This window comes from Rhinolophus sinicus, chromosome 12, assembly GCF_057876585.1.
Source record: "Rhinolophus sinicus isolate RSI-liver-muscle chromosome 12, RSI-T2T, whole genome shotgun sequence".
In the NCBI taxonomy this organism is placed as follows: Eukaryota; Metazoa; Chordata; class Mammalia; order Chiroptera; family Rhinolophidae; genus Rhinolophus; species Rhinolophus sinicus.
In genome coordinates, this window is record NC_142512.1 from 23377447 (window position 1) to 23389002 (window position 11556).

The 11556-nt window shown below is 55.3% G+C and overlaps 2 protein-coding genes across 2 annotated transcripts in view; one reads left to right on the forward strand and one right to left on the reverse strand.

Annotated features, from left to right (window-relative positions):
* Positions 1 to 706: 706 nt before the first annotated feature.
* On the forward strand, positions 707 to 7700 carry CDK5R1 (cyclin dependent kinase 5 regulatory subunit 1). Its single transcript, XM_074320000.2, has 2 exons — positions 707 to 3578; positions 3868 to 7700. The coding sequence occupies exon 2, from the start codon at positions 4009 to 4011 to the stop codon at positions 4930 to 4932; it is 924 nt and encodes a 307-aa protein (XP_074176101.1). The 5' UTR covers positions 707 to 3578; positions 3868 to 4008; the 3' UTR covers positions 4933 to 7700.
* Positions 7701 to 9177: 1477 nt separating this feature from the next.
* Positions 9178 to 11556, reverse strand: part of MYO1D (myosin ID) — a 285824-nt gene continuing 283445 nt past the window's right edge. Inside the window, exon 22 of the mRNA XM_019732584.3 lies at positions 9178 to 11552. Coding sequence (XP_019588143.1) covers positions 11396 to 11552 — 157 coding nt within the window. The 3' untranslated portion in view covers positions 9178 to 11395. The remainder of the gene's footprint in view (positions 11553 to 11556) is intronic.

Genomic DNA, 11556 nt, shown 5'->3' on the forward strand with positions numbered 1-11556 from the left:
TCCTGGAAGTACACACTGTTCCCCAATGAAGTCCTGGTCCCCTTTCCCAATAAAATCTTTAAAAAAAAGTAAAAATAGCTCAGCTTAAAAAGAATTTTTTTTAAACTTATTTAAGTGTGTTTCAATCTAGTTGTGGAGGGCGCAGCTCACAGTGGCCCATGTGGGGATGGAACTGGAACCTTGTTCAGAGTACCGTGCTCTAATCATCTGAGCTAATGGGCCGCCCCAGGTCAGCTTTTTTATAAATACTATGTGTTGAAATATTTTGAGCATTATTTGGTTAAATATTTAAATTCACCTTTGTTTTTGTTTTTTGTTTTTTTAAATATGGCTACTACTTAAATGAGCCGTGTGGCTTGCTTTTGTGGCTTACGTTCTGTGTTTTTGGACAGCGCTGCTCTAGACCTCCAGGACTGCTTCCCTTCCAGGCCTCAAATAAGCTGGGTCTAGACCCAGCTGAGAGGTTCAGGTGGCCTGGGCCCGGCCCCCTCACCTAAGGACCCTTTTGGGCACCAGCCTTCATGGGGCTAGGGCTTTCTTGCGCGTTAATGAGATTCTGATGGTGTTGGGAGCAGAGGCCCAGCTCGGCCGTAGTTCTGGAGCCCTGCTGCCTGCTAGTTACGTAATCTGTGCTGCCCAGAAGGGCCACTAGATGCTGCTCTGTGATCCCTGGAAGAACCAAGCACGACTTCCTCAGGAGCCAGGGCTCAGCCTGGCTTTATTTGGAACCCCTTCTGGAAGCTACTGGCTGGCCTTGGCCTTCCCCAGGTTTGTAGGGGCAGGGGGCATGCAGAGGGCAGGGACTCTCCCGCGATGCATGGCCATCCCAGCCCAGCGGTGCAGATGGCATGCAGGCCGGCCCTGCTGGCAGCTAGAGATAGACTATAGGATAAATAGGCTGATTGATGGGGGTGGGATTTGGAGATCTTCCCTGCAGTTCTTTGGAAAACAGCTCCGCATCCTTCAGCCAGGTCTGCCTTCTGGGTCCTTGATTCTGCCATTTCTGGCAGATTATTGCCCTTTCTTCTTGCTTCGCAGTTGGAGTGGTGATGAGAGCTTGGGGGTGGGAGGGTTAGGTGAACAGAGGAGCTATGTGGTACCTTGAAACAGAGCAGGAATGGCATGGGTGGACGGGTTCCGGACAGCCCCTTGTCAGTCACAACAGCAAGCGGGCTGGCAGTGCTAACTCATTCACGCTCTGCTACAAACATGCCTTTGACAAGTGTGAGGAGGTTGAGGTAATTCTGCCAAGAGCTCTTTGCAGGTGGTGGGGAAGGGCTGGTTGGACAAAGGCGAGAGAGGAAATGGAGTGGCGTGAAGTGGAGCTTGGTACTGTCCACTATGAATTGGAATAGCTACAACTGAAATTTGTAGATCTAGGTAACGGAGTGGGTCCCAATGGTTCCTGGGGGCTGGGTTACAGCCTTAGAAATCTAGGCATATTTGGGGAAGTGGAGAGCACTTAACCTTTGTTCAACGCCAGAGTCTGAAGGGGAACTTGGGACAGCAAAAGCAATGTAGACATGGGCCAACTCAGGAGCTGGGCCTCTCCACAAGGGGCTGGAGGATAAAAGATGGGGTTCAGCTGTTTTAGGACGAGAGTCTTTGGCCCAGGGAACCTGAAGGAGATTACTTCTTGCTACAGAGAGGGAGGGTTGAGAAAGCTCCATCTGAAGATCAGGTAGGGGTTGTACACTGAGGAACACTCACAAGGACCGGCATATCCTTCATCGTCTTAAGTTGACAGTTGCTGTGGATGTTTCTGAAGGGCTATGGAAGAAGTAGACTTCTGGGTACAGAGCAATGCATTTTGCACTGTATGGTCACCATACTTCCCTAAAGTTTTCAATTGCCACTGTTGAAGAAATCTCTGGGTAGTACATAAGCAAAATCTAGTATTTTCTGATGATAGCATTGTTCGGAATGGTACCAGATTTCTGTTCTGCTTAGGGCAGTAGGCAGAGCTGGCACAGATTGACAGCCTGGTATGCCAGAGTGGTCTGGTAGTCAGGGAAGTGGGCATTCTCCTCTGGATTGCTGCTTCCTCCTCACAAGATCCAGGGGTGAGAATTTGAATTAAGATAGGATTTGAGTCTCTTCCCAGGTTTGTGGTCAAATCTGAATCAATCTCCAGAACCAAACTAAAAGAACAACAAATGAAGAATGTCCTTTGTGAAGGATCTAGGTTCTTGTCTGTGAGAGGAGCAGTTCTTAATTAGAACCAGGATTTTACTCAGAATTTAATAATTTTGCTGGCACCGTTTTCAAATTACCGTGTTTCCCCGAAAATAAAATCCTATGTTACATAAGACCCGGTCTTATAGTAAAATAAGACTGGGTCTTACATTAATTTTGACTCCAAAAGACGCATTAAAGCTGATGGTTCAGCTAGGTCTTATTTTCGGGCAAACAGGGTATACACGTTTAGCATGAAAAACATTTAAATCAGCGGGTCAGCGGCTGGTTGGAGAAGCAGTTGCTTCAGTTGTACTTTTAAGAGATAAGAGGGCAAGTGGAAATTTCGAGGTCACATTTGTGATGAGCTTAGTATTCATTGGCTTATCTCGGGCTGCGGCTGGGCCAGGGGCCTCAGGGCCCTTCCTGTCTCTGGTGTGGTGTGGGGAAGCTACGCCTCTCTAGCCTGGGTTTCTGAGACCCACCCAGGCGTGCGCATTTACCTGGGATGGGGGAAAGGAGGTCCCGGAGGGGAGGGCACTAAAACCGATGGGGACAATCCACTCGGGATACGCGTGTCATTCAGGCAGCCTCAGTAAAAGCTTCGCCTCTCCCCATCTTCCTCCCCGAGCTCCCAAGCTTCTTTTCGGGTGGACGAGGATGTTAAATAGAAGGAAGGAGCTCAGTGTCCCGGCCTCGGTGGATGGCTTCTCGCACCACTCGAGAGGCAGCCTCAGTCCCGGCTGGCCGCGCGTCGCCAGGGCGGGGACACGGCCTAGAGCGCCCCCGCGGCCCACAGCTGCGGGCGCCGCGGCGGGAACAAAGGCAGCACGTGTCTGGGCGGGGCGGCGGGTGGGGTCGGTCCTCGGCCCCGCCCCGCTGCTCCCCACCGGCCGGAGCTTGGCTGCGCGGGGCGCCCCGGACTCTCACGCGGCCCGGCTGCTGCTGGCGCGGCGGCGCAGAGCTGGCGGCGAACTGTGCGAGGGGGAACGGCCCCGGGGACCGGGCGGTTCCACGAGTCCCCGCCGCCGCCCGAGTCCGGGTCCTCGCCGGGGCGGGGCGAGTAAAGACGCCTCAGGCTCGCGGCCACATCTCTGCCCGCACCGCGCGCGGCTCGTGCTGACAACCGCGGCGGCCCAGGCTCCCGGGTGACACCAGGTCCGCCCGCGCCGGCGCGTGGGCCGCGCGCGCTCCCGAGAGGGAGGCCGCTGAAGTGCGCGCCGGGGCGGGAGCGCGGCGGCGGTGAAGACGGCCGAGCGGGGGGCGGGGCCGCGACGCCTGCAGAACCTTGGACAGAAGCTCCCGACGCCGCCGCCGCGCACGAGCCCCACCGAGCGCCGCTGAGCGCGGGGACCGCGGCGCGCATTGCAGAGGGCGCGGAGCGCAGGAGCCGCCGTCTCCAGGTAAGCCTGCGCCTCGCGGCCCCCCGCTGCCCCGAGAAACCAGGGCCGGGGTCGGGGCCGCGCGCGGTGTCGAGGTGGGGGTCTCTTCCTGCGGCGGTACGGAGCGCAGCGGCGGGCTGGGGGTGCCGCAGTGGAGGCAGCCAGGCTGCGGCGCGGGCGGGGCCGCGGAGCCCGGGGAAGGCTCGGGCGCGGGACTGGGGGCCAGGCCCGCGGGGTCCGCCAAGGCCGGGGCCGAGAAGCGCGGCGCGAGCCCCGCCTGGTGCTGAGAACCATCTTGTTTTACACGCAGATCCAAAGGGGCAGCACGCGCCCCCAGGAGCGCCCTGTCTCCTCCCCTGGGCCACCGCGGGCTTGGTGAGCTGTTCTTTCCCTCCGGCCGGCAGGCTGGGCGCGCAGGGGCGCGGGCCCCCGCCCGGCGCGCAGCGGCACCATGGGCACGGTGCTGTCCCTGTCCCCCAGCTACCGCAAGGCCACGCTGTTTGAGGATGGCGCGGCCACCGTGGGCCACTACACGGCCGTGCAGAACAGTAAGAATGCCAAGGACAGGAACCTGAAGCGCCACTCCATTATCTCCGTGCTGCCGTGGAAGAGGATCGTGGCCGTGTCGGCCAAGAAGAAGAACTCCAAGAAGGTGCAGCCCAACAGCAGCTACCAGAACAACGTCACCCATCTCAACAATGAGAACCTGAAGAAGTCGCTGTCGTGCGCCAACCTGTCCACATTCGCCCAGCCCCCACCGGCCCAGCCGCCCGCCCCCGCTGCCAGCCAGCTCTCCGGTTCCCAAACCGGGGTCTCTTCCTCCGTCAAGAAGGCCCCGCACCCAGCCGTCACCTCCGCGGGGACGCCCAAGCGGGTCATCGTCCAGGCGTCTACCAGCGAGCTGCTACGCTGCCTGGGCGAGTTTCTCTGCCGTCGGTGCTACCGCCTGAAGCACCTGTCCCCTACGGACCCTGTGCTCTGGCTGCGCAGCGTGGACCGCTCGCTGCTTCTGCAGGGCTGGCAGGACCAGGGCTTCATCACGCCCGCCAATGTGGTCTTCCTCTACATGCTCTGCAGGGACGTGATCTCCTCTGAGGTGGGCTCCGACCACGAGCTCCAGGCGGTGCTGCTGACCTGCCTGTACCTCTCTTATTCCTACATGGGCAACGAGATCTCCTACCCGCTCAAGCCTTTCCTAGTGGAGAGCTGCAAGGAGGCCTTTTGGGACCGCTGCCTCTCTGTCATCAACCTCATGAGCTCCAAGATGCTGCAGATCAATGCCGACCCGCACTACTTCACACAGGTGTTCTCCGACCTGAAGAACGAGAGTGGCCAGGAGGACAAGAAGCGGCTCCTCCTAGGGCTGGATCGGTGAGCCCTGGAGCCTGCATAATGGTTTAAGGATTCAATTCATTTTTAAAAATTTATTAAACAAATCAGATTTTATGTACAGTATGTCTAGCAAAGCCACCAAGGGCCTCTCCTGGCCCACCTTCTCTCCTTGGGGTTTTCTTCAGCCCTGCCAAGAACTCTGGGCGTTTTTGAACTCCAGAACCTTCTGCAAAACCCAGAAGATGTACTCAGAGCCACCCAGGCCCCTGACCTCCTACTTTGGGGAATTCAAAGGACTGACCTGCTTCTGCCACCTGCGCCCTTGCTGGACCAGGGCAGGTGAGACTGTCTGCTGCTCCTTGCCTGGGAGCTGGAGAGGGGCCTCTGGCCAGGTGGCCCAAGGAAGAGCGAGCGCTTCTGGTTGGAGGCCCTGTTCTGGCTCCTGTTTTGGGTTGTCCGTTCTCCCAGAGGCTCCTGGAGCAGCCGCCTTGACTGAGCTCTGCCGTGGGTTGTGAGGCAAGATGCTGCTTCAGTTGAAGAGAAGCCGGCCTGATGCCCAGATTGCGTCCTGTTGTTTGGCCGTACACAACCCTGGTTTGCTCTCTTTTCTTTTTTAGGGAGAAGGGCTTTCCTGTAGTGAAGACACGGAACTTGTCCCCCAGCCCCCTTGTCCCCTGCTCCCAGCTGTGTTGGTCGTATTGGTTAATGAGCTGGTTTGACTCATGAAGTTCTTTTATTTTGGGTCCCAGCTGAAGGGGTTGGGGTGAAGCTGGGGACAGCTCCTTTACTGGGTGAATTTTTCATTTGGATAATGCAGCTCAGTCACCCTGTGGGGAAGGCCAGGACAGCTGCAGGTGCCCATTATCAACCACCTGCCTTCTGGGCAGGTCGGGGTGCCATGCCTGAGACTAAACCGGTGCCCACCAAAGGGCTAAGGCCTCTCGCTGGTGCACATGACGTTTGTTCTGCAGAGCTGGAGGGCGGGGGGTAGTCATGATGTACCCTCACCCCTACCCCTGTTAATTTAAAACTGTTCCCAAACAGTTCAGTGTCTTCTGAAGACGAAGCCTTGCCCGGCGAGGCCCAGGGAGACAGCTGGATCTTGGGGACAATTACAAGCCGGGAGTAGAACTCCTGATTGCTTTGGAGGCCTGCTGATTCTACAACTGATGGTTTGCAGCTGCTGGTTTGGGTTTCCAATTTAGTGGCTGTAAAAACACATGATGTGTACTTAATCAATTTTCTTCCTAAGTCTCCCAGATTGGTGGCTTGGGACTTGGGAAAGGACCAAGAGAAGGGAGCAGTCTTCCTCCATGGCCCATCACTCTGGCTTTGGGGAACAAAGACCAGTGTGAATGCCACAGGGAATTCTCTCTGCCCAATCCCCCAGGGAGTGTTGGAATGGGTGGCTGGGAGGGGGGAGGGAAGCCAGAGGGTCGTTTTACATAGGATTAGGTCCCTGGTGGCTGCCAGTTTCAGCACAAGCACTACTGAAATTCACATGAAAAGAAAGCTGTGAAATTGAGGTCCCAGTTTAAGAGCCCTGGAGCAGAGCTCGCTGGGCCCGAGGTATGCCCGGATATGAGGAAGAGGGCCTGGCTGGGCCGGGAGCATTTGCCCCAGCTGTGCCTCAAGGCCCACGTGCTGAGCCATTCCTGGGATGGCCAGATGATCTGATGCAGAGCTGGAAGGAACCTGTGGCTGCTGGCACAGACTTCACGAATGCAGCGCCTCTTCTCTGCTGGAGTTGTCACACAGCCTGTCTGTTCAGATCCTGCTGCCACGGGCGACCTGAGGTAGGAGGCCCTCAGGGGCAGCGGCACCGGAGGCATGGAAGAGGCTGGTTCCGGTGCCGAGTTTCAAGAGGGGTGTATGTTTGCAGTCACTCGGTTGGCTGGCTGAACTTGGCCTAAAACTGTGCAGTTACTTTGCATCCATAGGATTCCAGTTTTGTGTGTTTCCTTCTCTTTCTCCATATTTATTTTTTTAGTTTTTGGAGGAGGTGCAAATTTCAGGAGTGGTTGGGGACTAAGGAAGTAACTGGTTCCATCAATGTGAATGAAGCCTGTCCTGTTCTCCTCCCTCTTCTTGTACTGGCCATCAGTATTGTGTAAAGGAACTGATACACTTAAGTGTGAAAGCAATGAACCCATTTGACATGCTGCTATGAAGACTACTTTTAGGACAACAACAAAAACAAAAAAAAAAAGGAAAAAGGAAAAAACTAACCAACAACAAAAAACCCCCCTTATTCTTTAATTGTTGCTTTTACAGTGATATTGTGCATGCAAACCAGGAACATTTTGTGTCGTAAGAAAAATAATCTTAGAACAGATGGCTGTGAAAATTATACCCGTGCACAGAACAAGTCACAGGAATAATAGTTCAGGATTTGGTTTTACTCTTTCTTGTAAAGCTGAAGGGTTGATATATTCTTTCTATGCAGTTATTAGAATTTAGTTTTGTTCCAACAGTTGTTAAACTTGCAATGAAAAGAAAATGTGCCATTTTTTTCACTCGGAATTATTCATAGCTGTATATTTGAAACTGCTAATTATACAACGTGCGATGTATGTTGGTTTTTTAGTGCAATTTCTTCTGTAGCTATTCTTTGACCAAACTGTGGGTATTGTTAATATTAATTTATATTTGTCTCATTTTGTATGTATGTGTAGTGTGTTTGTAAGTATGTGTGGTTTATAATCTGACAAGGTCATGAAGCTCAGTTTGGCTGTAATTTAATTCCCCTTCCCTTATTTTTATTTATTTTTGTACCGTGCTGATTAAATAAAATGCACTGACCATCCATTACATAGATCTCTTTTGTGGGCACATCATTCATGAGCAGGCTGGGGTCCCCTTTTATAAATGATTCCTGCTCTCAACATAATTGGATTTGTGTTACGGGGAAGGGAAATGGGAGATGGGAGGAGGGCAGGAATAGGGGAGAGGGCTTAACGAGCACGTTGATGGTAAGGTGATTAAGAAAGAAGCACAGGTTAAGTCAACTCTGGTTTAGCTGCTGGGCGGGGCAGGCGTGGCTCCCTTGGCCTGGTGGCGCTGGGTGACTGGGACCTCTGGCCGGGGAGGATCAGGCCCAGGCATGCCCTGGTGAGGGCTGGCTGAGTGGTCTTGCAGGGGCAGCATGCCTTACACCTCATTTGTGGAGCATGGCTCTAAGGCTGCTGCGTCCATGTGTCCTGGGCCTGGCTGTGCTCAGCGCCACTGCCCAGAGGCTCTCAGGCCTGGTGTCCCTGTGGCCCACCCCTGCCAGTTTTGCTCTGCAGGTTTCTATGAGAGATATCCAGCCCTGGGGCTTCCAGATAAACAGCCACCCAACCCATAATGGTGCAAGGGTGGGGCCCCCTCTGGCTGTGCGGGCATACTTTGGAGATACTGCGGGTTTGGTTCTAGACCATTGAAATAAAGCAAGTCTCGCAATCAAGCGAGCCAGTCTTTTTGCTGGTGGAGGGTCTTGCCTTCAGTTTGTTAAAAATGCAACACCTGTGAGGCGCAATCAAACGAGGTATTGCCAGTGGTCTCTGCCCACTCAGGCCACCAGTCTAAGCTTCAGGACTAGGTGGTGGGGACTCAGTCCTCCCCAGGCCCTGCACCTGTGGTCTGGAGCTGTCCCTGGGCACGAGGAAGGCATTTCTGCTCAGGTTGCAACTTGAGAGCTATCAGCCCAGCGATGAGGGCCACTCGCTTTCTTCAGGGCATTTCCCTTGATCTGAGTCACAGAAGCCTCGCCGCACATTCTCTCCCACCCATGACCGGGTGGCATTCTGTGGCTGCTGGGCCCTTGCCTCGTCTGCAGCTCCCGCCACCATGAAGTTCCTGATTTTCTCTCGCCCACTCATTCTACTGCCATTCCCACTGTCCCCCAACCAAGCCAGCTTGGGGAGAGCCTGCCTGGCTGCCATTCATACCTCTCCCCAAGCTACAGCCATAGGAATCCCAGCCTTTCCTTTGATAACATACATGCTTCGATTTTAGGAAACTTGCGAACATTGAACTTTGAGTCTAGTGCACAGGCCTCACAATGGCGGAAGAAAGTGTTTGAACTCCACTGCCTTTCCCCCTTCAATCCTTCCTACAGCTTCCCAGCTTCCTTCTCGCTCACCATGTAATATTTTTGTTCAAAAGCCTCAGGTAAATTATCCTCTTTTACCTTATTTGTGCTTGATGCTCCCTTCCATCCTCTGGGATAACAGTTGACTTCACATAAGCCAGAATTTCACAATGATAGGTGCTTTCCAATTACAGATAAGCAGAACACTTTTAAAAATAAGATTTAATGCTTTATTGCTCTTGATGGTAAATCAAAATATGCTTTAGAAATAGTTAATTTAATGGAAAACAGGAATATATGCACCAACCCATAAAACTGCATTGAACTAAATCAAGAGAAACACTTCATTGCATACAATCACTGTGTCCTTCCTGCCTTCCCCTCGGCACCTGGAAGCGTTGCTGTCGCTGTCGCCTGACCTTCCTGATCCTCCTGCAGTTGCCACACGGGCTGCTCTTAGGACATCATGAAAAAGTGCTCTGACGCAGGCGGGCCTCACGTCCTCAGCCGGGAGGCCCTGGAGCTGGGCTGAGGGGCCATAAGCAAGGTGGAAAGGTGGGAGGAAGGACTCGACACCCTCCTCTTCCTCTCTAGCCTCTGAAAGGCACTCATTTGGCATGTTCCGTTTTGGTGTCTACAACATACGTTTGCATGTATCTAGTGTAAAGCGACGAGTTTGGGGGATAAGTGGAATGGAGAGGCGATGTTCCAGTTAAGATGGTTCCACTACTGTCAAGATGATTGGCAAAACTACGAGCGTTGCTAAACTGGGGTGGTGGCGCCCCTGCGCTGTGCAGGCAGCTATCTGACCAGGCTCCGGGAGTGAGAGTGGGTTTCCAAGGACAGGATGCTAATCGGGTTCTTCATTGCAAATAGCACACGGTGCAAATGTCTGCAGGCCCTGGGAGGCAGGGGTGGGGGTGCGTAGGCGACCAGGCTGCTGGGACATCTGGGCGTCAGCAAGGTGACCATGTCAGGTCATGGGTGAGGCACAAGAGGCTGCACTCAGGCACTGGGTGTGTTTTGTGGGGTCAGGGTGGCAGGACGGGACCATGCGGGGGAGGAGGTGGGGCGCAGAGGGCAGCATCTGTGGCAGTTAGTGAAGAAAACGTCAGCATGTCCCTGTTTTACACCCTGCCAGGCTCCTCCTGAGGCGTGGGCTCCCCCTCAGCCCCTTCACCACACAGGGTGCCCTGAGTCTCCTTGCAAGGCTCCTGGCAGGGGGGCCCAGGCTGCCCAGAGGTTCGCGGCGTCCCCCTCAGCGGAGGCACCACACGGTGGTCTCAGGAAGGCATCTGAAGGCGTGTGCTTTCTGCGGGGCAGAGACTGGCAAGATGGCGCTGTACTCCTGGCATGGGGCCCGTGTGCCCAGCAGACGGGGTCTGTGTGCGGTGGGGGTGGGCATCCTGGCCTGGCCTGCAGTGCCAGGACCCCACGCTGTTCTGTCCCTCTACTTCCCCGAATTCCTGTGTGCTCCGACCCTCCTCTCCCAGTCCTCGTTCTCCAAATGAGTATGAAACAGGTGTTGGAGGGGGGAAAACTCCAAGTGCCTGACTGCTCCCCCAGCCCCTGCAACTCCATTTTCTTATTAGTACTCCTGAAAAGAGTGTGGACACAGCAGACATCATATCTGATTTAGCAAAAATAAGTGTCAGGCAATCTTGGGTGCAGGCTGCATGGTTAAGCAAGGTGATCCTTGGAGCCCCCACTGCTCTCTCCTGGAGAGGGGGCGGGGCAGCGGGGCAGGCCCTGGGCAGGCTGCACTGCCAGCTGGGTGTGGCTGTTTTGTTGGCCACTGGCTCCTGGGCTGAGGGTCTGGCCCTACAGGTGAACCTGCTCACCTGGTGGCTTTGGCTGGCTGTGGGGGGAGGGGTCCCTCGAGGAGCTCTGAGAAGCTCCAAGTCAGGTCACAGGGCTGCAATCACCTCGAGGGCAGGGCAGAGGGGGCGGCAGGATGGGCTCACGGAGAGAGCAGGGCTACATCCCCAGCTCAGCTCCACCAACCGCCCTGGGGGGCACATCTTTGGTGGGGGAAACTGTCCTGGGCTTCCCCCCCACCACCCCTTGCAGGGCCAGCCGCTGGCCAGTGGGTCCAGGGACACTACCTCGACTTGGCCAGTCAAGGGAGGCGTCCTCCACTGAAGGCACCATCACATGGCCTTGAGGTGTGAGGTGGTCTGGATGTCAGGGCGCCGGGGTCTTTGGTTTGTTGAGCGGGGGCCGTGGGCAGTCGGGGCAGCGAAGACGGGGACCAAAGGAAGCCAGGAAGAAGCCCTCAGGAGAGGGGCCTGAGAGAAGGCAGAGAGGGGCTCCTCCCCGGCAGGACCCTTGCGAGCTGATTTCTATTGGGCGGCAGCAGGGATCAGCAATTAGATGGGGGCCTATGATGCTGAGTGGCAGCGCTCCGGGCTCCAGGCGGGCCCCACTGGGTGCGTCAGTTCCCGGGCACGCTGAGGATGAAGCCCGAGCGGTTCTTGGTGAAGTCGGGCTGTGGCTGGTTGAGCCTCGTCTCCACGGAAACGGTGCACTTCTTCCCATGCAGGCTGCACTGCACGGGGTTGGTGACGTTGACTTGCAGGTGACGTTTCTCACTGG

What these genes read in the sequence shown, in the direction of transcription:
- CDK5R1 (XM_074320000.2), top strand. Translation starts at nt 4,009, where the DNA reads ATGGGCACGGTGCTGTCCCTGTCCCCCAGCTACCGCAAGGCCACGCTG.